The sequence below is a fragment of the Bombus huntii genome, chromosome 10, assembly GCF_024542735.1.
Source record: "Bombus huntii isolate Logan2020A chromosome 10, iyBomHunt1.1, whole genome shotgun sequence".
In the NCBI taxonomy this organism is placed as follows: Eukaryota; Metazoa; Arthropoda; class Insecta; order Hymenoptera; family Apidae; genus Bombus; species Bombus huntii.
This window is the reverse complement of record NC_066247.1, coordinates 13,904,402-13,931,309: the sequence shown is the minus strand read 5'-3', so window position 1 is coordinate 13,931,309 and position 26,908 is coordinate 13,904,402. Positions and strand designations below refer to the sequence as shown.

The 26,908-nt window shown below is 37.7% G+C and overlaps 1 protein-coding gene across 12 annotated transcripts in view; it reads left to right on the top strand.

Moving 5' to 3' along the window:
• LOC126870248 (MICOS complex subunit Mic60) overlaps nucleotides 1-26,908 on the top strand; it is a 104,865-nt gene that overhangs the window by 34,032 nt on the left and 43,925 nt on the right. For 6 of the 12 annotated variants that reach the window (XM_050627770.1, XM_050627769.1, XM_050627768.1 and 3 more), the window contains one exon: nucleotides 501-15,034. The exons of 5 other annotated variants lie outside the window; for them this stretch is intronic. In XM_050627770.1, coding sequence (XP_050483727.1) covers nucleotides 501-821 — 321 coding nt within the window. In that variant the 3' untranslated portion in view covers nucleotides 822-15,034. Of the gene's footprint in view, nucleotides 1-144; nucleotides 452-500; nucleotides 15,035-26,908 lie in introns of those variants that run through there. One more of the 12 variants, XM_050627773.1, reaches the window with a different exon arrangement.

The window sequence follows — 26,908 nt, the reverse complement described above, 5'->3', positions numbered from 1 at the left end:
TCGACATGGATACATCGTTATGATTTTCAGCCCAACATACGTATATATATAACACGAAAGACAAAACACAAATTCACCTCTGGAAAGGTTGACCGCCCTCTTCTTGCTGCGTTAACAGTATGATTCACGATTTTTTGCTTGCAGTAAAAAGAAAGAGTAAAGGGCTGGCAAAATCGACAGAAATCGAAACGACTTCCGCCGGCCAGAATGCTCTCGTCCCTTCTTGAATTCTCGCGTCAAACCGCCGATACCGAAATCGACCATAAACGAACAGTGAGAGATCTAAAGCAAACCAAAATTGAAAAAAAACCATTTCAAAGAAACAAACGATCGACAGCTTCATGAAATCGAAACAAAAAAAAAGAAGAAAGAAAGAAAAAACAAAACAAAACAAAACTAAAAATGCGATACAAAAGACAAAAATAAGAAAAATATGAAAAAAAAATAAAAACAGGGGAAACGTCGACACTGGAGAACGTTCCTTTCGTTGTTGTTCGAAGTGTTCCAGCAAGCCTCACCTGGAAAAAGCCGTGGACCGACGAAGGGGGAGAATGCTCGCGTGGAAACGTCGTCAAAGAAGAAGAAGAATTCTCGCGCGGGAACGTCGTCAAAGAAGGCTGAGGACACGTGGATGGACGTACAACAGCGTTCAGACTGCTATCGATCGTATTCTCGGATGGAAATTGTGGGAAGGTGGGAAAAAGACATCTGGGATTTCTGCGAATGCGAAACGAGCGAAATTTCAGGTTTCTTTGCAGTTAGACTCAAGCTGGAACGAGAAAGCAGGCAAAACGATCCTTCTGCTGCAGAGAGATTCGTAGAATATTACTATTACGATTACGATTTAACGAATTTTTAAAATCTGTACTTCCCGCAAGAACCTTTTCACCGAACTTTTTGGATAAAAAATTACCATCTGCCACAATGGTGTATGGTGCCGCGATGTACGGATATTTAATCAATAGGATCATACGATATTTTCACGAATGAAAAACGAAAAGCATAAAATTTTTGCCGAATACATTCTGTATTTTCTTTGGCTATAAAGTACTGTGTAACGATTAAGAGAAATATTATTATTATTGTTGTTGTTATTATTGTAATATCGAAAAATAAGGATAGAAATTTTTTTTCGATTACTTACAATTTATTAATATTAAATTGGATATACAAATATAAATTGGACAGAGAACGATATTTATTTAACGGAAACTAAGTGCAATACTCGTATCTATATCAAATAACTTTACAGTTATTCGACCACTCTCGTCACAACGAATCTAACACACACACTCTCTCTCTCTAACAACTCTATCAATTCTCACGACTCTACTCTTCGACGACTCAAAACCTCTAACGACTCTACTCTTCGACGACTCAATTAGCTCTAACGACTCTACTCTTCAACGACTCAATTCGCTCTAACGACTCTACTCTTCAACGACTCAATTCGCTCTGACTCTCGCAACACACTCCTGCCCGGTCGTGCTCGTTCTTGCTCTCGTCCTCTCACACACATACACACTTTTCGGCTCACATACTCTGGCCTCTCGATTGCCATTCCTTGAAATATGAAACCGTACCTCTGTTTTGACGCTGCTTATCCTTTCTCGCGTCGCTGTTACTAGGCGCTCTTGGATGTAAACAAACCACGAAAGACGACGTACACGGTTTTTTTCTATTTTCAACCGACCTCTAATTCAAATCTATTCTACGATATTACATTATTATTATTATTATTATTATTGTTATTATCATTATCATTACTATCACTATCGCTATCATTATTATTGTTGTGATATACATATGATCTGTTTAATAATAATGTACGATTGATATCAAAGTGTTCAACAGAAATAGGGATAAGACAATTAGAGTGTAGCAGAAGATGCGTGTTTCCAACATTTCGAACGAACAAACGGAAGTGTTAAGTCGAGGATACGTTGCTGTTTCCTGTGAAACGTTTCTAAAAAATAAAAAAGAGGAAAAAAGAAATAAGAAATAAATAAAAATAAATAAATAAATAAAGCATAAAATGGAAGAAACAAGGAGAAATGTTAAAAAATTTTAGGAAGAGGGTTATCTGTCTTAACGTAGAGAAATATGAAATCTACATGGTGGAAGGTTATCTGCAGGATTAAAATGTTTTATTTCGCGTTTCCGATGGTTAATCCCGGATTTATCACATACATACCTACCATCTGGGGCACCGCTCGTTTCAGACAAACAACCAGAGGACTTTGAAAAAGTTGGCGAGTTCGTGCCGCAGCGACAAAATCTGATCAAAATCTGCTCGTTTCAGACAACATTGTAGACGTTTCGCGACGATCGATGTGCGAAAATCTTAAACAAGCGAAAATAGACTTTTTAAGTTGTAAAAGGAAGAAACGTTAGGTAGTGTGTAAAATATTTAGGTATTCGAAATTTGTTCATCTTATTAGCGTTTAAATTGTATATGGTAATTACATTATTTATAAATATTTTGTTTGTTTATTCAATTTTTCTTTTATTTCTTTTGATAAGAAAGAAACACGAAAAATGTATCGGTATTACTTTTCTAAAAAGAAATTAATTAATGACAATTTCAGCCAAAAAAGAATTGTTTTTTACATCTATTAAATATGAAAATCATTTAATTTAATAATATGGCGTTTGATATGAGGTGCGATAGTAGTCGTGGTGATAGTGCTACTGCTGGTGTATGATACATGTCGCTGCTGGGGTACTGCTGCTTTCTTCTCATTAAGGTGTCGTGGAAGAAAAATCGGACTATGGGCGCCGACATTTGAACCCAGGATCCGAACGTTTGTAAACCAAAGACGCTAACTACTGCGCTGCCGTCGTCCGGTCATAGTTGTCGTCGAGTGCCGCCACAAATATTTTTTTAAAATATTGTAAAGTGCCATTTCGCGGAAGATTTCGCGCAAACTTTAATTATTTCATCGTATCTTGTAAGAATAGCTGCTGAAAAATTCTAATTTAATCTACGAACATCGTCACAGGAAGTAGCTACGAATTTTTCAAGTCCACAAACTCTGCAATAGTGTTACGTTCTCCTTGTAACCATCCGTTCTATACAATTCAAAATACTAATTTGTCATCCTTTTGGTTCGATATAATTGAAAACAAAAATTCAAGCTTTACCAGCACCATCTTTGGACGGTTTCAAATCTATAATATCCCATAACAACGTCTATGCCGTCTGAACGAATTGCTGCTGTTATATCTTAACTTTAAATCAAATAATAGAATAGATGTCCGAAAAAACGAAAATGCAATACTTGGAATAATCCTCGAACATGAAAGAACTTTAAACCAGATGACTACCCCTTTTGAAACGAGTCACTAACGAGGCTTGCCGATGAGGTAGGTTTTTCCTACTTCTCACTCTCTCTCTCTCTCTCTCTCTCTCTCTCTCTCTCTCGCCCATTTCTTCCTTTTCTTTCATTTGTCTGTTTTTAGTAGAGTTTGAGAGAGCTCATTTACCACGTGTCATGCTTCAGAATGGAAAACTGACGAGAAAATGTTGCTTCTTCTGTGCTTCTCCTTTACTTGCTGATGATGAAGCGTTTAGGTTAGTCGAATAGTTAAATAGGCACACAGTTACTTAAATAAAGCTTCTTCCTACTTAGAATTGGCAAAGCAGAATGAGAGTAACTCACAGAATTTGACGATAACGAAGTCTATCGGCGGCAGAGGGTGAAATACCTCTGGTACGTCTTGAGTGGTGAGTCAGGATCGAACGAAAAAACGAGACAAACGGGAGTAAATCACGTATTGTAAATGGCATGTAAACTTTTGTAAAGAAAGTTTAATTGCTTCAATGCAATTATCAAGCCGAGAGATTCGAGCAATAAATGGTATTCGACACTGATTACTGTGTTCTGTAATTGTAAATAGAACTTTGTAGAAACTGTACCTGCAACGCCCTGTTTTCCTATTAGTTTTAATTTTCAATCAAGTCTAGAGGCTAGTTTCAGTTTGTTAGTTTAACAATCAGTTTGTTTATGATTATCAAGTTTATATGACAAATTGCGATACGAATGAAGGATACAGATGTATAAAATAAATACAGATTCTACGTACGTAAGTTGGAATTGAAACTATGTACCTTTAATGCCAGTTTTCAGATTTAAATATGAAATAACAAACATAACATTCTTATCCGTTGATGTTGACGTTGATTAAGAAGGGAATCGAAAATAAAGATTAAATCTCAAGCTTATAAAATTCAATTGAAATTTCAAATCTTTAAGATAAATAATCCTGGAGCTCGAATACACGAAATTCAATTCAAATTACAAATATACAAAATCTAATCCAAATTTCAAAATTATGAAATTCAGATGAAAAGATCTAGGATATTCTGCAGTGTCTGCAGCAAGCATAAATACATGATGGAGATTAAGCAAATATCATATTTGCAGTAAAAGCTTCTAGTTTGTGATGTATAACCGTGATTCACCTAATGTACCTAATCGCTACTTGCCAAGTCCAAGATGAACAGATAACATTGCGGTTGGCTTTTGAGGTTGTTTTGCCTATCTATTTACGTTACCACGCACTTAAACTTTCTCGGTGTTATAAGCTGGCTTCTTCTAATATAATATACACAGTAGGTATCTAATATCTAATATATTGGAATGAGGTGCAGATGTTGTCCGTGATAATTGTAGCGCTGGCTGTAGATGTCGCTGCTGCTGGGGTACTGCTGCTTTTTCTTCTCATTTATAGGCGTGGAAGAAAAATCTGACTCCGGTCACCGGAATTCGAACCCGGGTTGCTGCTAAGTGCCGCCACAGATTTTGAATTTTTTTTTTTTTTGGTAGACTATTTACAATTAATTCTCGTAGAGAATTTTAAGTAACTTCATTTGGCGTGGTACAATAGCTTGGTTTATAATAATTTATATTATGTTGATTCTAGTTGAATTTAATGCTTCAATCTAAAGGGTATTTTCTTTTTAGTCTGCGGATCTGGTCCGTCGTGTCAAGTAGTTGGGTTGTAATGAGTAGTAATGGGTTGTGATGGGTTGTTGACTCTTGTGTTATATCTGCCTATAAAGTGGGTAGAAGGCTAATTGGGCGATAGGAGCTAGTTTCTTGTATTGGTTTTCCGGGTTTAGGGATGAGAGTTATCATTGATATTTTCCAGGGCTTCGGATAATATTCAAGACAAAGGATTGCATTGAAAATTGATGTGATGATTGAAATCCCTTTTATGGGAAGTTCCTTGATTGCTTTATTACTTATTTGGTCATGCCCCGATGCTTTCCTGGGATTTAGGCGACGGATTAATTCTGTAACCTCTAGAGAAGTGAAAGGTTTAATAGGAGGAGACATTTGGAAGGGAGAGTGCAGATATTCCGTTATTTCCGGGGCAATGTTGGAGGAATGGGGTTTAAATACGTTGGATAGGTGTTTAGCGAACAGGTTGGCTTTTTCTTTAGGACTATGCTCATCTATAGGACTGTGCCCATCCGCCTTGCGGACAGCGAATTGAAGGGATTATTTGCGGGGGACGCGTGAGTTTCCTGGAAGCCTTCCATAGTGAGTAGTTGGAGTCAGCTGTGGGGGACAAATTGGCGAGATATTTTTGAAAACAGCCGTTTTTATATTTTTTGATGATTTTGGTTAACTTCCTAGTTGCGTTGTTTAGTTTGCGTTTGTCATCCGGTGTTCTATGGGTCTGCCATACTCTTCTTAGTCTACGTTTTTCTGCGATTTTTTTTAATATGTCATGGGGATATTCATGTTTGCTGATAGAAGTCTTAGTAGGTGTGGAGGAGCGGATAGCGTTTGTTATGCCCGTGTTTAAGTATTCCGTGGCTGTTTCGATATCTTCATTTGTTTTTAGTGAAATTGAGGCTGAAGTTGAGTGATTAAAGACTTCTCTAAAGAGCTGCCAGTTGGTGAGTTGGATAAAGCCATTAGGTGGATTCTCGATAATTGTTGACCGATTGTTGCTATAACGGGGGAATGGTCAGAAGAGAGATTAGCCGAGGAATTGATTTGGACATATCTTGGCGAGATATTTTTAGTTATGAAGGAGTCAAGTAAGTCAGATATTTTGTTAGTATCAGTGGGTCTGTATGTGGGTTCATATGTGGTGAGGTATCAAGGAAGTTATCGAAGTCTTCTTTAGCAATGGAGTGTCTGGGAGGGCAATATACTGCTGAGGTGGTGATTGTGCCATGGCAGTCTTCTATTGCTACGTTTGTAGCTTGGAGGTAGTCCTTTTGGAATGATGGAAGCTCGTAATGTTTAATGCTGGATTTGATAATGATTCCGGTGCCGCCGTGGGCCTTTCCACTGGGATGTTGAGTGTGGTAGAAGTTATAACCGTTTATTTTCAGATAGTTTTTGTCTGTGAAGTGGGTTTCAGATATGAGCATTATGTCGATTTGCTGTTGTTTTAGGAAGAATTCTAGTTCGTATTTGTGTTGAGCTAGACCGTTGGCATTCCAAAGAGCTATGCTTCTTGGTTTTATTTTGCGTCGAGGCAAATTAATTTATCCATGATGAGTGTTAATAATGATAGTAAGTTATTTATTTGTTCTGATTGTTTTTCGATTAATTTTTCGAGTCTAGAGAAGTTGTCTGTGTTTTATGGATTGCGGATACTATTTTAAGAACGGTCCCTGTGGCTATTCGGATTATTTTGGATTCCTTGTACTGCTTGGGCATAAGAGGTTGAAGTAGTGGTGAATTTAGGAGAACTGGGTATTTGGTTGGTTGTCTCTTTGGCTCTGAGTTTAGGATACTTCTTTATGTATAGGGTTTTGTAGGCTGAGCAATCTTTGTAGTTAGCAGGATGGTCTCCTTAACAGTGGATGCACTTCGCTGAGGTTTCCGGTGATTTACTGCACTGGTCAGTGGGGTGTGTACCTGCACATTTAACGCAGCGGAAGGTATGGTTGCAGTATTTTTGCGTGTGACCGTACCTTTGGCACCCTTTACATTGCACTATCTCTTTTTTTTATTAAAGGAGGTTCGATTTTTACTACCGAGTTCATTAGTCGAGTTATGTTATAGATTTGTTTGTTATTTGGTTTTTGTTTTAAGTCGATGAAGAATAGGGATAGCGGGGTTTCTGAGATTCTATGTCTTATGTTGCTGATGTTAATTACTTCATGACCAAGTTTAAGGAGTTCGAACTTCAGTTCGTCTAAGTTAGCCGAGTGGTGGATGTTGCGCAGTACCACTCGATAAGGTCTTTCTTGTTTAAGTTGGTAGGTGTGATAGTTAGCATTCAATGTTTTTAATAGTTTTGTTATCTTTCTATATGTGCCTGGGTTAGCCGGTAGAATTTTGTCTTGGTTGTTGTTTATTTTTAGTTTATATTCCTCTTTGTTGATTTCTTTCTCAATGGACTTTACCATTGTTTGTATATCGATGACATGGTCAACAAATATAGGTGGGGGAGGGGAATTTTTTTGCGTGTGTTGGTTAGTTGGTGAATCTGCAACGTCCGTGGAGTCGTTTGTGAATTCTAGTATTGAGTATCTATTGTATGTGGTTACACAGCTTCTTGACTGTTCATTCTGATTAGCGTTTGCGTTTGTTTTAACTGATTCGAGTTTACGCTTTTTAATGTTTTTGGTGTCAACAGTATGGAGGGATATATTGCCCCCCTGCCACGGAGGAGGTAGCGCGGTGCAATCATGGCCTTACACAAGGGAGCCTGGTCGCGATTCTTGGGCCATCATCGAGCTTCAATTAAGCTTAATTCAAGTTGAATAACTACTCGAGAGGCTATGAGGCTATGATTCGGGTAGAGCTTAGGAGCGTTGGGGTTTTTCACTAATAAGATAGGAAACACTTGGATTATGTTTGTTTCGATTCACTTTCGACGGATGAGCGTCACGTGTTGTTTTGTGAACTTCACAGGGCACTAGACACACTTCTGCACGCTTCGGTTTTCGGGCTAAAACTGATGACTGCTTTTGAATTGTAATCTGCTTTTTTTAGACACCCTAAATTTTGTATCCGAAACATCTATACATCTATATCTGGAATTGTCTACCAAGTAGAAAAATAAAACGATTCCGTTTCTTAATAGTTGCTTTATTATTTAATCGTTTATCAAAACAGATTCCATAAACTAAAAATGTGTGTTTATCCTCATATCTATATATGCATATATATCGTAGAATAGAATCATCTTCTTGCTCTAAATCATTTGAGACTCGTTCTTTGTCAAAGTTCATGGTTTTGATTAATTCACAGGAGGTGGTAATCGTTGACGACACTTATTAAAGAATCGGTACGCTCTGTGAGATCGTTTGTGACAACAGAGCGTACAAATTCTAAAATAAATAACGTAACACAGTCGAATTTCGAAAAACTGCAATTAGATATGCAGCCGTTTTTAAAGAAACTCTGAGAATCTCTTTCACGTGCTGATACAAGTCTTTGAATATAAAATATTTACAATATAAAATATCCACAGGTAGAACATCTCAAGCAACATTTCCAGTCTGATTTTCTATGTTTCCAGCCTGTGTTCGGAAAATCCACCGTTTACGACGTAATATACTTGCCCTATAGGACTATGCGTGTCGCAATTCAATGTCTCTCTCTCGGTAATCATTATCATGCCACGGTGAAAGCAGAAAAAGGTGCGTTGCAATATGAAACTTTTAACAGGATTTATAATAAAACGGACGGAATCTGTTGCACGATAGCACAAATAAACGACTTATTTTGTTAAAGCTAGAGTACAAGCAGACAATTTAATAAATGTATACATTTATTACTCGATATAGGATATGCATTTAAAAAATATCGGCTAAATAACTTTGATAAATGGTTAAAGTATACATATTTATTGAATATTTCAACATACTTGGTTATGGTTTGATCGCACTTGGCTGTATCTCTGTGTATCTCTCAAAGTGCTTCTATAACGACTAAAAAGTTCGGATTTGCGTCGTTTAGTCGCAATTTACTTAAAACTTGTATTGTTCTTATCTTTTGTTATTTCTCTCTTTTGTTGCACATAGTCCCAGAAGGTTCGAAACTTTCTAGTTATTCGATCCGAATCCTAATAATAATAATATCTACTTGCACCCTGGTACTTGAATCACTGAAATACAATGTACAGAAGTAGAACAGCTGTTCTATTCCCCGACCTTCTACACGAAATCCAATCTTGTCTTGACTCTACCACGTAATTTCTACAATGACTACATAAAGGCTACGTAATTGTAAAAAGCATATTCTTTGAAATGATTGAGATCAGCTACCCAACGGATGATTCCTCCGCGACACAGTTCTCCACTTTTAACATATAGTTACACGTTTCTGTGTTGGTGGTGGAACGTTTCTACAAATTTAATCAAGCACTCGATGCGGTCTTGTAATTGGCAGAAATCTCGACCGCGAGTACGCGGTCCACCGGAAGCTCGTGAAAAGTGTGCGGTTGGTCGAGCTTCTACTTCCACCTCGTTCCTTGCGTCGAGGTTTGAAAACCAGCAGTTGTAGTCGACCAAACTATGTATTTCCATGGAGAAGAGAAATATCAAGTATTATTTCATTGCAACGCGAGTGATTTGGGTGTGTAGTGTATGCAGCTGTATGTACAGTGGAGCGTGTACAGTGTGTCTTGTATGTATCGTGCTTCTTATGTACCTTATTTGCAAGAAAACAGAGGCTATATTGAACGTTTACTGTAATATAAAACGATCGTTATCCTTGATACGATTGTTGTGTGGTCAGCCGCGGACGGGACGATCGCGGTGCATGTGTGAAATTTATATAAACATCGTTTATACCTGCTACTATGTTTATACTTGTTAGTTATTTACAGAGGCAAAGAATTCGAGGAAACGTTAGTCCTTTCTACTCTATGCAAAATTTCCGATATGCTGTCAAGTCTATTCTCGACTTTCATTTTATTTTAGCTTGAAAAGTCACTCCTTAAATTTTGTTACATCTGCCGCCGAACACCCTGTATATATCCATCTAATGAGCCAGCTTGACCACTTTGCTCTTTCCACTTTTGACCACTTTTGTCTCTCTTGCTCTTTCGTTTTAAAACTTCGAGAACTGTTAATTCCTTCCACGATAATTAATAAAATGAAAAATAACACAAGAATAAAATTCTTGCACTCGAAGCCACCGCTACATAAATCGCACATCACGCTAAATAATAAATCGTCGGAATGCAAATTATTAGTACACTCGCAGGAATTTATAATTCACCGTAAAGAACAAATGAACTTTCATAAAATTCTTTTCCCTTTCTAGTCTCACACTCTACTTCGTCTCTTACCACCATCTTTCTAAACCATTACAGGAAGAAAAAAGAGAAGACGACAGTACGAGTTTATTCATTCACCGAAGCGAGCGAATAAAGTTTTGCGCAACTCTTCTTAAGTTTTTAACCCTCTGATCTCGCATTTCCCTTCGTCCTTCTCTTTGCGCATACTATTTACTTTAAATTAAGAAACGAAAAAAGAGGAAGTAAAAAAGGACAATTGTCTTATTTAGACGTATGTTTTTTTATCGGTTTTTATCTCTCACGAACCTCTTTAATAACGTACCTATCAAAACAGTGTTGGAAGCGAGCGTCGTAACATCTATACTCGCAGCCACAAACAACTTTTTCTCGCGAAAATCATGTGTCCACGTGCGCACGTCGGTCTTCGTTTGCGCGACACGCGTTTCTTCGATTTCAGGCGCAAGCTTGTCTTTTTTCTAATTTCTCGTTTACTCCGTTCTTTATTCTCGTCTACTCGTTGACCTTTGCCAACTTATTAAGAGCTTGGAACGATGTTAGATTTATTATCGTTACAGACAGCGACTCCCTCGTTGGATATAGTAAAATCTTACACGCTAAAGAAGTCGTCTAGAATTATCGTGATATGGCGTTGCAACTCGTTAATTTATTGTTCGAAAGCATTTCATTGATCTCGTTCTCTCTTCTCTTCTTCAATGAGTCATTTCGTCCTTTTCTTCTCACAATCCTTTCTCTATTGTATACGTATAACAATACGAAATGATTCGAGGTAGAGATCATTAAAAATCTATGTTTTTTTTTACTACTTTTGATTTCTCTTAACCCTTTCGTGGGCACAAAATTTTCTTCGACGCTACTAATTTTTGTAAGAAAGCAACAATTTCAGTACAAAGCATCGTATTCAATAAAATATATTCTATGTTTGTTTTCATTAATTTATCTCTCTTTCTTTCTACCATTGCTTACGAATAAGGGTAGTAGATGCTTATTAATTATCACACGTGTACAATCACAATTTTAATACGATATTTTCAACATAAACCATATTAAATAAAACGTGCGATTAGTTCGGTAAAACCAATTTATCTCTTTCCTTTGTACCATCCCTTAGAAACAAGGGTGGTAAATAATATGGCGGTAAATATCATCAGCTGTGCCGAATATATTTTATTAAATTCATATTTATACTAAAATTTGATTTTCCGTTTTCTACGATTGTTTACGCGTTTGATTTAGCAGCATAGAGGAAGAGGGAAATTTATTTTCAACTATTTTCGCCGCCTATGAAAGGGTTAAGTTCAATCATCATGCACGCGTGTATCATATGTCTGCGTGGAAGATGGAGGTTTGAGCCACAACGATCGTGAATCTACGCGTACACCACTTTGCGTTATAAAAATACATGGATAAAGTGTAAGCGATACTTGAACTGGCAATCCACGACGATTGTGCCCGTAATGCGAACATTCTTTCTTTACTTCAAAATATCATAGAATTAGGATATTCGTACTCGATTTCTCCTGCGTCTCTGACGAAACATCTTTCTTAATTAATTATCAAATCGATAACTCGTGTAGCTTTTCGTAATTCAAGCCTGAAGCGCCTTATTGCTATCGGATTTAAACATTGGAAGCTTCAACGAGTGGTTCGTGTTGTGTCGTTGTTAAGTTCAATTCGTGATCGTGTCTTTCGTTATACTAATTGTAAGTACCAGAATATTAATTATATACACGCCTGTATATAATTAACTATATATAAGAATAGTTGCGCAGAAGGATATGGTGTGAATATCGGAAGAATGACGAATATTGCAACGTGACAACGTTTGACAAATTTCTAATATTTGTACCATATCGCATGATACCGTGACTTGACAAATTTCCAATACTGATACCACTGAATATTAAAACAATTTTCATCATCGTATATGCATGTACTTTCCTTGATGCGCCTTGATATATTTTTACGTCGGATCTCGCCAGACGAGAAATTTTTATTTCAAATTCCATTCCATTCTGCGCTAACTTTCCCACCTTTAATTCTTTTTGTCGTGTACATGTTATACTATTTCTCCGTTATATCCATTATCTATTCAAATTCACAAATTTCCATTGCAGTGCATAATGGCAGTACCTAACCCAAACTTAATCTAACTTTTTCATCGTGAATGAAATAACGTTTCATCAAAAACCCGCGACTAGATAAATCGGCTTACTTGCGTTATCTTCCTAAAGAAATCGAATAATTTAAATATTTACTTTACGCTTCATAGTCTCACGTTACTATATCTACCTCGAAACATTCGCCCAACAATAACAACAACGTTAATCGATCGGTCGACATCCATGACGGGAAACTGATTAAGCGTTAAGTATCGTTTACGCTAGACTCGAGCTAAGTCTCACTTTAGATAAATCGTCTCTTGGCCTAATTTCACAAGAACAGATATGTAATCGCTAGTAAATTTCTGACGCGCTACGTTCGTGATCTTTTTTTTAGATTTTTTAGTTTTTCTTTGCACTCGTTCGCGAAACTGATAGATTACCGTTTCCTCTACAGTTTTGTGACTCGCTTGGCTTACTCTTACCGACTAATAGTACTACTATGAATAGTACTACGTTCATACTGTTTAGGAATTTTCAGACGCTGGTCAGCGGAGAGAAGAGAGCGGATGCGCTCGTTTCGATCTCGATCATGTGACCGAATTCCGTGTTTTAAAAATGATGACAATTGAAAATAAGTGGCACTTTGTTTCTTACTTAATTTGTAAAATTATTAAAAAAATCGCGAGCACGACGGTTTACCATTTAATAAAAAAAAAAAATTAAAGAACTTGGTAGAAAAGGAAAATTTATGCTTTTTTTAATTTGATTTAAATTTCTAAAGCCTAGAGAGAGAGAGAGAGAGACAGAGACAGAGACAGAGAGAGAAAGAGCATTGGACATGTAATCCGGTGCTTCGGTGATAGAATGGAACCGGAAACTACCTCGTGCGACAATCGCTACTCTCGTAAATCTCTACTCTTGATAATCGATTCATCGTTAGACGAATGATCTGTTAATTGACAGACCTTGTGAGCAGTGTGGAAATAGTGAAATTGTGAAAAAATTGAAACTGTTGATTGAGAAGCTATTCCTTAAATTTAAAATCTCACGAGATTCCACAGGGTGATTTCCTGGTAGATTTGATTTAGCAAGAAAGGAAAAGAAGAAGAAGAATGAAAGAAAGAAAGATATAATGTAGAGAGAATTGAAACGGGGCAATGCGCTGTCCCCTCACGCCAACCAATAACGTACACGCAGTTTGTTTTAATATCTCACGCGTGCGTTCGTTAATTACAATTATTAAGGCTACTTCAAAGCGGTTACAAGTTACAATACGGTAGTAATAATAATCGACAAACTTTCCACTCAATTTCGCCGTCTATCGGTCTTTATCTCTACTATGTATATATGTGTGTATATATATATACATATGTATACATATGTATATATATATATATATACACACACACACACATACATACATATATGCATAATTCAGTTTATGTATAATCGGTGTGATGTTTCCTGTTTAGTGTCGTTAATCTTTAGTAATGGTAATAGTTAATCGTAATAGTAGTGATTAGTAGTAATTAGTAGCAATATAGTAATAATAATTCACGATAATAATAATAATAAATCAATAATAATAATAGTAATAATAATCCATAGTAATAACGTTATCATTATTATCCTCACTGTTCCTCGTTAAACTGTTGTCTGTATGTAGGTTACATAATATACATTGTATGTATATTCACGCGGGTTCAATCTTTTTTCTTTCGCGGTTCCTATCTTTCTCCTTCTTCAACTTTCATCGCGTTGTTTACCCGCAAATCCTCCATCTTTTTTCGTTCTGAAATCTTACGATCTATAGAAAGATGGATCGACCACGAACGATCCAGCCAGTTTGGGAATCCCTTTATCTTCGCGCTGTGTTCTTTTTTGTTTCCGATTTCACGTTTGGCGCTCATTCGTCATCGAGATCACGAGCACGAGTTTCTTGTGGTCCGACATATTTTGCCTCGTGATCACGGTGACCATCCTTGCTCGACTGGAATCGATAGTCGTCGCGGTTATATTTGGCTTAATATTTCTTTTGTTTGTGCTTTATTTTATATTTTTGTCTCCCTTCCGTTTTGATTTATTTTATTTATTGATTTGTCTCGTTGAGAAAAAGGATCGGACGAACGTCGTGGAAGATTGGAAGGAGCGACTCGAAAAACATATTTCGAGTATCGGGAAAGGTTCAGCGAAGAAACAAAAAAGCAGGCGTTACGAAGGAAAATGTGGAAGAATAAGCTTGGTAAATGGAAGAAGTTGAGGAGCCAAATGGAAAACCGATTGTAAAATGAGCAGGATTCTGAGGGAATGAAGAAATCGAAAATCGATTATCGAGAACCAAAGGAAAAGTCTTTTAAGGCGGGAAGCGGAGAAGTAAGGTTTCGCGGCGAACAAAGAATACGGGGAGGGAGTAATTTTTCATTGAAAATGAAAAAAAGATCATCGTTCTTGTTAAATACAGAATGCCAAGTAAAATTCACTTTCGACAGAGAAATCTACCGTACTCTTCGAGCCTCCCAATCGACATAAGATGAAAAAGAAAAACTACTAAAGTCGAAGTAAAAAATTGAACGATGAATAATTATAAATTAGAATATCTGCAGAGTTTAGATAAATCAAATACAATGTAAACATTTAATTTAATAAGGCGGCTTTATCCGATGCAAGTATAAACGTGGTATAATTTATGTTTGTTTTTCATGTTTAACAAAAATGAAACGATATATCAATGTGGTAGTGATAAATAACTTCTTTTTTAAGATTATTGTATTATTTTATGTGTGTATGTATTTATACATACATATGTACGTACATACATACCTACATATACCTGTATATAAAAACATTTCCAATATTTTCAGGTTATTTTTTATAGATTTAGGTTCATTCTTTGCTCTAGATTTATCAACAGGTTTAGATCTATATTTTCGGTAGATTCGATCGATATGTTTTTGAATATCGTTTATTTCGAAAATAAAAGTCTTCTATGCGATATAGCTTGTTTAATCCCCAAATGAAACCTATAACGGTTAGTTGATTAAATAATAAATATTCTATAAATACAAAAATTATATTTAATTGTGAATCGTGAATCTAAATAGTGAATTAACTTAGTTTGATCAGTTAAGAAGTTGAAAAATTATTCCACGATACTAAAAAATGTTCAAAACGAGTACATAATACGAATAAGATATCGAAGTACACGTTCAAAATCTCGAAGAATGAGTTTCATTGGTTTAACTCGAGTTTGAGCGGACGCCTGACTGAAGAAATCCAACGCTCATAATGGCGACGGGACGCAACCGCGAACGGGAAGTCAAGGAAACACAGTGATGGAATGGAAAGTTTTGGAATAAATCGAATGGAAGGATCAGTAGCGAAGATGTTGGAGGCGAGCAACAGCGTAAGAGGAAGAACATCCGAAGCCGAATTTACACCTTTCCTCTAAAGTGAAATAATGTAAATTCGGTTTGATCGATGGAAATTCACCGGTAAGACCGAGTTTCTTCTTTGTTGCTACTAAAATTTAACTTTGTCTCCTCAGAGGATGAAATAAATGTAAGAACGCTTAAAATTAGTACTTTCTGTCTTATAAGGAGTATCTTAGCAACCTGCTTTGTCGTCAATTTTTATTCGAGTATACCGATAGTTGAGAATTTATGGAACAGTATATAGGGTAACTACAAGTTCGGTATGATGCTCTTCTTCTAAGAGTGTAGATGCAATGGTAATGAATATTCGATTCGTTTCGCAAGGACATAATAATTGCGTCAACAGAATTATTATATAAAATAATTTACTAGGCAACATATACGCCGGCGATTATAATAATTACGATGCTAAATATTTGAAAACTTAGAATATACGTTTAATTTATATAAAAATATGCATTTAGATTGGGAATATGTCGGAAATGTTTCGGCCGGGGAGAAGAGTACCCGCGTAAGAGTTCCTAGGAGAAGAAAGAAAATTGAATTTTTTCGCAATTAGCCTTATTTGTAGAACGAAATAAAAGTATTTTAAATGGCTAATATAATAAATTTAAGCTGAATAATATCGTTCGCGAATGGTTCTAGAAAACAAAGACTGAAAAATTGAAAGGAAGAGAATCGTGTTCCTACTTATATTTGAATTACTTTCAACCACAAGGAATGATTCAACCACTTGGTTATTTATATTTTGTTGTTATCTGTACATGAATTTGTTCGAACCGAGTATTATACTAGTAAAACCATGTTCATTAGCAAATACAGTTCTCCGATAGATATTTCTTTCAACAATGAAAAGATAAATTGCTCCGGGAGAAAAGAAGAGAAAATGGACGAGAATAAAAGTCATGAAAGATTTTCCATTCGTTTAACGATATTATCCTAAATGATTATCATTGTTCCAATCTCGTGACTAAAATCAATTCATAGAAGAAGAAGAACAAGAAGGAGAAATAAGTCGTTGCTATTAAGAAGCAGAAAATATTTTGCATTCGCGAGGGGTGATTATAGGAAATTATCCAACGTGCAGAATCAAAATCAGCGTTGAAAGTCAAAGTCGAAACAAGAAACGGCGATAAGAAAAATCGATTAGGGTAGGAACGCGATAGGGTTTGGGCCGATCGATCGGCGACGACTATCGATTGGTCAGCGTCCAGTCAGCAAGAGGGCCAGGACAATAATCGACGATAATCGGTTAGCGCGGTGATTCTCGCGTTACAGGGATCCCGTTGCTTCCATTCGCGGTCTCTTGGTCGCCGGAAACGACGTATTAGCCACGAAGCATCAGAAAGGCCGCCATCGTGATCGCAAGCATCGTCAAGCAGCTGCTAGATACGAACGATGGAGCTGAGTTGCAACCGTCTTCCTGACAACAGTACGTCCTCGTGCTCCAGGCCTCTGAAACAGTACGATTTATTCTTTATTTCATTTCCAAGAATTATTACGCGATCGAGCTTCATAATAATTAGTATCGAGGAATTAGTTTGTTTTGTCCGATGATCGAATCTTGCAATATTGGACACCACACGGATTTTAGATTCAAAATTTTAGACTATATTTTTTTGAGAATTTCAGACGAAATTATTTGAACGCTTGCTACAAGAATTAGACTAAATTTCCTTTGTTCTAATACGAATAAGAACGTTCCAGAATATGAAGAGCTATCATTTGAGGGGGAGGGGTGAACAATGATATTATTAATATATTTATTGTCAGCACAATATAATTTATATCATTAACCATGATATTAACCAATATAAAATCAGTTGTTGGACTAGTCCAATTAAATATAGTTCGTTGTTAAATAAAGTCACTGCTTTTATCATTGTTCGAATAATCCTCTCCCTTTGAATGAAATTCGAAAAAGCAGAAATACGAACCATCGTAAAAGGCGCGTACAGTAACGGAAGAAATAGAAGAAGCGGTTTCGTGAATGAAAGCGTTCACGCATCGTCAGAAAATAAGGCAATTTCTTCTAATATGAAAGAACCTTTCTCCCGTCTTTTCGCCATTGAAAAGTAAGGCAAATGAGAAACTTGTTAAAAGTAGGCCAGAGGGACGAGAAAAGTTATTGAAACAAAAGAGGGGTAAAAGACCTCGTTAAGAAGGAAGGTTCATCGACGAAAGGATTTCCGTTTAACGTTTACTCCAATCGAATCGTGGAGAAAAGCTCAACGAATATCAATTTATAGAGGAAAGAAAGGAAAAGAAAAGAAAAAAGAAAAAGGGCGGGAGATAGACGGAAATAAAAGATAGGAAGAGGAAAAAGAAAAGCGTATTGAAAGTCTGAAATGGCGTTTTTCTGTCTATTCGAGGAATTCCTTGTTTTCCGTTCTGAGTATGGGAGAACTGTTTCTGGCAGCCGTTTCGCCAGCACAGCTGGTAAACAAGAATATAAATCGACGGCGACATTTAGTGTAGTAAAAGTGGCGTAAAAATTTGTCAAAATTCTTCCGTGAAAGGTAGATGAATGAGAAGGATGAAGAGGGGTCGCGGCATTATACGAGAGTCTATTCGGAAAAGTTGTTTCGCAACTAAACCCCTGCCAACTTGCAAATAAAAACTAAGATAAAAGTCGAAAATACACGTACAGGATAAAACAGATTGTAGCGAAAGAGGTGAAAATAAAACTATGTATTTGAAGCAACCAGACAGCAAAGTTGTCACAGAGGTAGGCCAGAGGATCTGGTGAAACAGAATTTCCGAGAGGGTTGAGTGCATCGACGCGAACGCTCCGTTTTAACATTTTGACTATTTTAACGCACTGGCCGATTACAAGTTTACAAAAGTGCAGGCCGGATTTTCAATTTGAAAGCGTCTCATCTACACTCGATCGCGTTACTCGAATTTTTTCCAACGACTTGCTTCTCTTTTTCTCTCGTTCGTTCAAGATGTCCAAAGCTCCTCAACTTTTTCCCGGCAGACATTCGACACTCTATTTTATTGGGATATTGACGGGTGAAGGTCACTTACCCCATCGATAGCCGATTCCATGCTTTTCGAGACCATTGCTCCAGTTGTCTGACTCTTAATTCTTATTCCTTTCCATTGCTTTTTTTCAATGATGCGATCGATCGATTTGAATTCTGATTAAGACTCGTTTGAAGTTCGTTTATCGATTACTTATGTGTCCACGTTAGAACATTTTCTTTTATTCTATGCGACATCATTGTTGCGATAAATGATAATCTCTCAAGATTGAAAATTATTAGAGCTTCGATATGATACGATACAATGATTCGGGTTTAAAATGTTGAAAGTACGTCGCGTCGTTGCTATATCGTGGAATAATAATAATAATAATGATAACAGAGAATGAAAATGTTGCGACGCGTTCGCGAACCCCCAGGGAGTCATTTTCGTTGCCGAAAAGCTTTTTAACGATAGTGTTACGTCGCGTAACACTTTACCTAGACCAGGCCACACACCGCTGACAGGATGGCAACCAGATGTCTTCGGATACTCACTGCGTACCCTCAATAGTCTCAAGTACCTCCCATAAATCTCAGGAATTTCCTAGTCGAGGTCTTTCGAACCCAACAAACGTCTGTTTCCGAAGCATTTCCAAAGACCTTTGTCTACTACGGCTTGACAAGGGAAAGTTAGTTTATCTCATGTATGATGCAACTTTCCTTCCACTAACCACTTTCTCTCGAGGGCGGCTAAGACCCTTCCTAGTCCACCAACCTTCGTTTAACCAATTAACAACGAAGCCTATTTCCCTCACTCTCTTAGCCAAAATCGTTACCAACAAATCCGATGGTCCCGTGCGCTAGACACACCCATCCTTAGCTTTCCTCCGCCACAGCATCGTCTCCGAACAGTACTGATTTTACATCCTTCGAACAGTCAACATCCTTTGACCGGGTATACACACCCATAGATCAGTCACTCACTCATCTCGTACATACGCACTAGCGTAACTGTCTTCTTTAGAAGTTGTTAGAATAAACAGTGATATATAACTTACTATGCTGTGTTACATTCATTTAACCACCTCTATTATCTTAACAGAAACAGGAGAACGACTATTTCGCTGCGTCGATTAACCGAATCGTAGCGAGAATTTACGCCTCTCGCTGACGCGTTTTCCTAGCGACCGCGTCTCTCCGCGAACGGTCGTAACATTTGGTCCTTCGAGCCGGATTCAGTGACAAGTGAAAAGTGTGGACACGTAACCGGTCGAATCATTCGATCCTCAAAGCCGTATCACGCGTCAAGTGAAAAGTGCATACCAGTGACACCCACTATCATACAGTGCCACGTGAATCCAACATAACCAGCAGCGGAAGCGTTACCACCCCAGCGAGGTCAGTAACGTTAAGGGCCGTCACCCTTGAAGAGGCATAATTCGGTGGTTGAAACGCAACCACGCAGCTTCCTGCCGCAACTGGACAATCGTCAACAGAAGTAAGTTATAACCACTTCATTCTCAATTATATAACAAATAATGGCAACCGGAAACGAACTTGCCGCCTTGCGTCGACGCCGGGGCCAATATACCGGCCACTTTACACGCTTATCAAAAAAACTGGACGTAATCGAATAAGCCGGCTGTCCGCAAGAGGCCGAGTTGATCCAAATCAAAAATCGTCTGGAAATCTATGAGACGGAACTCCGCGTCATTCAAAACGAGATTGTAAGCATAGATGAGGAAGAGACCGAGCGCGGCCTTGAAATAGCAGACGAGTACAAAAAATTAGTACTCCGAGTAAACAATCATTTAACCATCTCTGTTATCTTAACCGAAACAGGGGAACGACTAATTCGCGGCGTCGATTAACCGAATCGTAGCGAGAATTTACGCCTCTCGCTGACGCGTTTTCCTCGCGACCGCGTCTCTCCGCGAACGGTCGTAACAGATAAATTCTCGACGGAGAGGCCACTAAATCGATTAATCTATCTATTTCTCGTATACGTTCGTTGATTCAGCCTCGTCTACACTGTCGACTGTCTGCATATTGTAGTATCGTGGAAATTAAGATATAAATTTTTTCCCGATTATTTACAATTTATTAATAATGAATTGAATATACAGGTATTAATTGAACAGAAAACGATGTTTGTTTAACTGAAACTAAATGCGATACTCGTATCTATCTCAAATAACTTCACAGTTATTTGGCAACTCTCGTCACGACGAATCTCTCTCTCTCTCTCTCTCTCTCTCTCGACTCGATTAGTTCTCTCAATTCTACTCTTCCATGTCTCGATCAACTCTGACTCTCGCCACACACTCACTTTTCGACTCGCACACTCTGACCTCTCGGTCATCCCTCCTTGAACCCGAAACTGTCCTTCTGTTCTAGCGTTGCTTATTGGTTTTTTCATATCTCTGCAAGACTTTAGACACATAGGCGCTCTTAAATGTAGACAAACCACAGAAGGACGACGTACACGGTTTTTTCTATTTTCAACCGACTTCTAATCAAACTCTTTTACGATATTACAATATATCGTCCGCCGACAGTCGACAAAAGACGTATCGAGACTGTTTGCAGACAACGTGATTTGTCCACTAGAAATGTGCCGGATAGCCAGATATACCTCGGTGTCAATGAGTTAAGGATATGTTGGTCTCTTTCTAAAATGCGAAGAAAAGTAATTAAACGTTCTTAAATCTTGACTTTTAAACGATAAATAAATGCATGCATCCACAAAAAAAAAAGAAAGAAAAAGAAAAATGAAGTCGACTTTTGTTCGATTTCCCAACGATTCTTTACGATATATCTTTACGATAAGAGAAATTACGTGAATTTGTAGCAATTTTGATAAGCAGCGGGATTTTCAAATTTTCTACTTTCGTCTCTCCTTGCCTCGATAACGAATGACAACGCACAAATCACATAATGGATGTAAGTAGAATGGAAAGATTGGTAACACGAATGTTAGAATTGGTTGGACTAAAGAAATTGATTAACACAGTTGGGAAACTCGGTAAATGGATATAAATGAAAAAAATGTAATGTTATTATCACAAACGTAAAATTTTTAGTGCGACGTTAAATTTATGGACTTTTCATTTATTTACCCTGTAAGATGCTATACGTCCTGTTCATTCTAATCTAAGATTTCAAAGGAGATAATAATTCTTGAATAACGAGCATATAATCCTTAGGAATATAGACTAACATGCAGTACGTACGTATGAGTTAAAGATTGATAATTCTAGTGTTAAAGTTAAAGCTAAGACTTTTCTTCTTACGATTGGATCGCAGTAATAGATCGCAATAAACTAGTAACGGGGATGCAACTCACCCTTCTCTGTGCACACTGGCACGCAGTCTCGAACAGTTGAGCCCTCGCTGACATATTTCTGAAAGAAATAGGACAAATTACTCGATTAATTACTTCTATACAGTTCAAGCTTTGTTGCGAAGCAATGTTTTTTCTTTTTTTTTTTTTTTTTAGAAAATAGATAAGAATGATGATAATAGTTACTCATTGTCGGTTGAAAACGATAGAGAAGTCGATAGCGATTGACGGTATAAAAATTGTTTATGGCACTGTACTAGATGATCGTATTGTAAAAGTTTTAAAAGCGTAAAGGATTAAAATAATTTGTCTAGTCATATTTCGATTAACAAAATCGATAAAAACGGATCGAGCCTTTTGCACAGCGCTGTATGTATATGTATATGTGTATGTGTATGTAATCGTATATTGGAAAAATAATCAAGAGACATCTAAACGACTGATCAACACGAGAGATGTGTGTTAGAGCGATCATAAACCATGCTATGAAATTTCTATCTTGCTTTCACGTGGAAAGTGTTGATAAAGAATATGTTGATTATTCGGTATCGTTAGGTTAGGCAAATTGTTAGGTTAGGAACAATTTTTCCCGATATATGTATGTCGGAGAAGAGTCAGGAACAGGATTGTGGGCGTTTGATAGGCCTCCCTTGGAGTTGGCCATCGTTGTGTGATAACGAAGATACGGCCTGATACTACGAGTATGGACACTACCGATTCGACAATCAACAGCGATGGTTGGGCACTTGCGATGTTAGTGACGTTGGTCTTAGGTTCGATGACGAATCCACGGTCAACGGGATGAAAGGTATACTTGCTCTAACTCAAACTGATCGTCAGGCGCTGCTCCCTTCGTCGGTGGGATTTCAAGAAAGAATGAATTTTCGTCCCAATGATGCCACAGAGGAAAACTATGATGGGGTGTGTCTAAGGACACGAGATCATCGGATTCGTCGAGGTTAGCCCTTGTTCTGAAAGTAAGGGAGATTGACGTCGCTGTCAATTGGCCAGTTTGGGGCAAAGACCGTCTGTCCGTTTGGAAAATCTTAATTGCCGGAAAAACCCAGGTTTTATAGCGGGTTCTCGGGCTAACTGGACTTGTGCTGTGTACGTGCCTCAACATCGGGTATTCATTGTCCGAAGGAACCGTTGGAATGTTTTACTGTCAAGTACCTCTATTGGTATTTCTTTTAATGAGGGTCATACTATAATTCCACACCTTTGTTAGGCGAAGCCCCGCCCCGTTGACTACGGCTACGTTCGGCGACTGATGGTCGCCTTGAGCCCAAGTTTATTATCACAAATCGCAAACAAGTACAATTGGGCAGGATGACGGCAAATTGTTTAATTACGACTGTAAACTTTAATTACGATTTTACGGATTTTCCCGAAGTTCCAGAGGGACGGCTCCGGTGTCCTTGGCTAAATCTTATGATTTAGTTGACTAAAGTCCTTCAAACAAACAGTCTTTGTCCCAGCTACGGGAAAATAGGAGAGACCTATTTTTCAACGAACGGCGTCTCCCACTAGCCACTTTCCTTCGAGGGCGGCTAGCATCTTTTTCTAACCACCGATATGGAGATTGACCAATTAGCAGCAACGTCAAATTCCCTCACCTTCTGAACGAAGGCTATCCTCGACGAATCCGATGATCTCGGGTCCTCAGACACACCCCATATAGTTTTCCTCTGTGGCATCATCGGGACGGGAAATTCATTCTCTCTCGCGATCTCATCGACGAAAAGAGTAACCCCTTACGACCAGTGAATATTACGCGTCCGACTTAGATTTTGTGAGCACGTTCATCTATCATCCCATCGACCGCGGATTCGTTATTGAACGTAAGATCATTGTCATTAGTTTCTCGAGTATCTAATTACCACGGTTACTTGTCCAGTTCTATGATAATCGTATTTGCATTAGTCGAAGTCTTCTCTATTGTATAGCGACACGTGTAATCCAAACGAAGATTCGTTTCACGCCCCTAACCCTGATTCTAATGTAAACCCGACATATATATTTGTTAAGTTGTCATGGTAGTTGGAGTTTTGCGAGGTCCGTTTTCTAAACTCAAGTATGTACATCTCTTTTCACAGATCAGTGTCCGTTTCATTCCATTAAATTCATCGTCTTTGCTTAAAAGATATCGAATACGCTCCATGCAATTACCCGCTGTTCTCGTAGAATTATTACTGTAACGAGTACACGACGCGCGATGAAAAACGAAGAACGAAGATCAATATTTGACGTTAAATATCGTTTAACATCACGACAGGACGTGTCGGTAAAATCAATCGAGTTTACACGTTCATGCGACTCGCGACGATGTCCGTGACTCGCAATGATACAAAACAAATACCTACTTTATTTTTTGATTAAGTGGCCGATTCTCGTTGACTCCGTTTTAGGAATCTTATTCCGCTCGAGCCGAGCTGTAATTTCCTTGGTTCTCTTCTTCTATGTGAAATTATAATACGGTGCGCGGATTACCCTTACTATTTCCAAACTTTACTACACGGATCGTCTTTTACGTTATTTCAGAATCGAGAAACAATTAATCGATATTTAAGTGCTCGGTTGATTTATTCACTGTCTCTTCTTATCACTGTCTACGATAAAACCAAAATTCAGACCAACGGTACATATCCGAAACTATAAAAATGTCGATATCCAGATAGATGTACAGAAGTAGACATTCAGAAATTCCGATATACGAAAAAGCGATTTGCCGAGGAAAGTAGACGTAGATGTTTGACGAATTCGCGCTAAGGCTTCACGCCGGTACAAGAGGGGCAGAAGAGAGAAAAGAAGAGTTTAATTTTTACGGGAAGAGGATAGAAACTTTCAACTCGGTTGTGTTCGTATGATTAAAATTTCAACAAATTTGTGTTTTACTAGTGGCTAAATTACAACACGCTGCTCGTGTCCGTGCGGATACAAATTTCGCTCGATATATTAATGGCGTACAAGTTAATGGAACTGGTACGTGTACATGAAACTTGTCATTAACTGAAGATAAAATCGTTACAGTTACCGACGTTATACGATTAAAAATGATGATTGATCATGTATTAGCAACTATAACTTAATAAGTTACGATTAGTAGCAATCTTAACTTCCGCCCTACATTTTCTACAGTTCTCACAGTTAAAATAAAATTTATCAATATACGTATGTGCTACTAAAAACCGCGAATGGAAAATCCCAATGTGGGGCTTTCATACTTGCGTCATATTTTTACAACGACTGTCGTCGACATGAATAATGTATAGGTAAATAGAACGGGAGAAGCAAGAATATTACGGAATTAATCGTAAGTAAGCCCGGTAGACAATCACAGACCAGTCTGGCTCCAATATAAATTCAAATTTCACCGAATTCATTGTGCTCCTTTCCACAGAGGCGACCGATTACGAGTTAATCCTCTTCCAGTCTCTGTACTGGAAAATTCGATTTCATTTAAAAAAAATACACACGATACTAGCCCTACTTTTAAATTCAATCGTTTACGTTTTTCATCGAAAATAATGAAAAAGACATTGCAGGAGACGAATTCTAGATACTTTAAATAATTTAAACTTTGATACGTATGTATATATACACGGAAATATTTTAGTATATTTTCCCTTTTTTATTCAAATTGTCCTAAAAACGGACGAGTCTAAGAATTAAAATAAACAGTATTCATATTTGTTATATTTATCGTTTCAACCTTGAAATTTTTCTGCTCTTAATTTTATTTGACTCTCACATTTTCCGTCTAACATGAATTTCTTAATGACGATAGACTTTGAAATTTTCTATCCAAAATTACAACTAAAATTACGGATACAAGCTCTTTCTTTCTTTCCTTTCGTTTCTTTTGCACGTGCGTAAGTACGTACCTATCGTGGATCGAGGCATAATCCAGGAGTACGAGCTACAAACAACCACGAATATCGACTGTCGTTTGCGCCGATAGATAACATAACACAACACTGGCAAATGCACGTAAACGTATTATCGAGTATGACTGGTTATCGTTGCGGCATTTTCCGCGTGGCATTCGATACCCCAGATTATTATAGATTCTCTCTTACCGGACAATGAAATACATGGACGCATGTATTAGGCACGAAATATACCTGCTTTTTCTTCTTTGAAGATGTTTATTCGACCATTCGCGGAGAGACGCGATCGCGAGAAAACACGTCAACGGGAGTCGTAAACTCCCGTTACGATTAGATAATCGACGCCACGAACTGATCGATCCCCTGATTTCTGTTACGATAAAAGGGGTGGTTCAATTGAGTTTACACTGAATTAACAGGTATAAATTAGTGTTTATTCCAACAACTTTGTAAAGAAGATAATTACACTGATGCGTATGTATAAGTTAAGTAAGTGATTGATTTAAGGATAGAAACCCGATGATGACATGTTGACTATTCTAACGATGAAGAATAAGTAAAGTAAAATAACGATGCTGTGTCGGAGGAAAGCTAGTGACGGGTGCCACGGCGATACCGGAATTATTATCAAAGCCAGCATTAAGCATTGCGAGCTTCTATCGTTCCAGAATGACTACCTCCAAGATATAAACGTAGCGATAGAAGATTGCCATGGTACAATCACCACTTCAGCAGTATACTGTCCTCTTAGACACTCCATTTCTAAACAAGACTTATTTCTAAACAAGATAATTTCCATCATGCATTGGGTAATCGATTCATAGCTGGAGGAGACTATAACGCCAAACATATCCAATGGGGCAGCAGACATACCACAGTAAGAGGCAAAAATTTCTTGAATAGCATAAACACCAACAGACTCAACTAC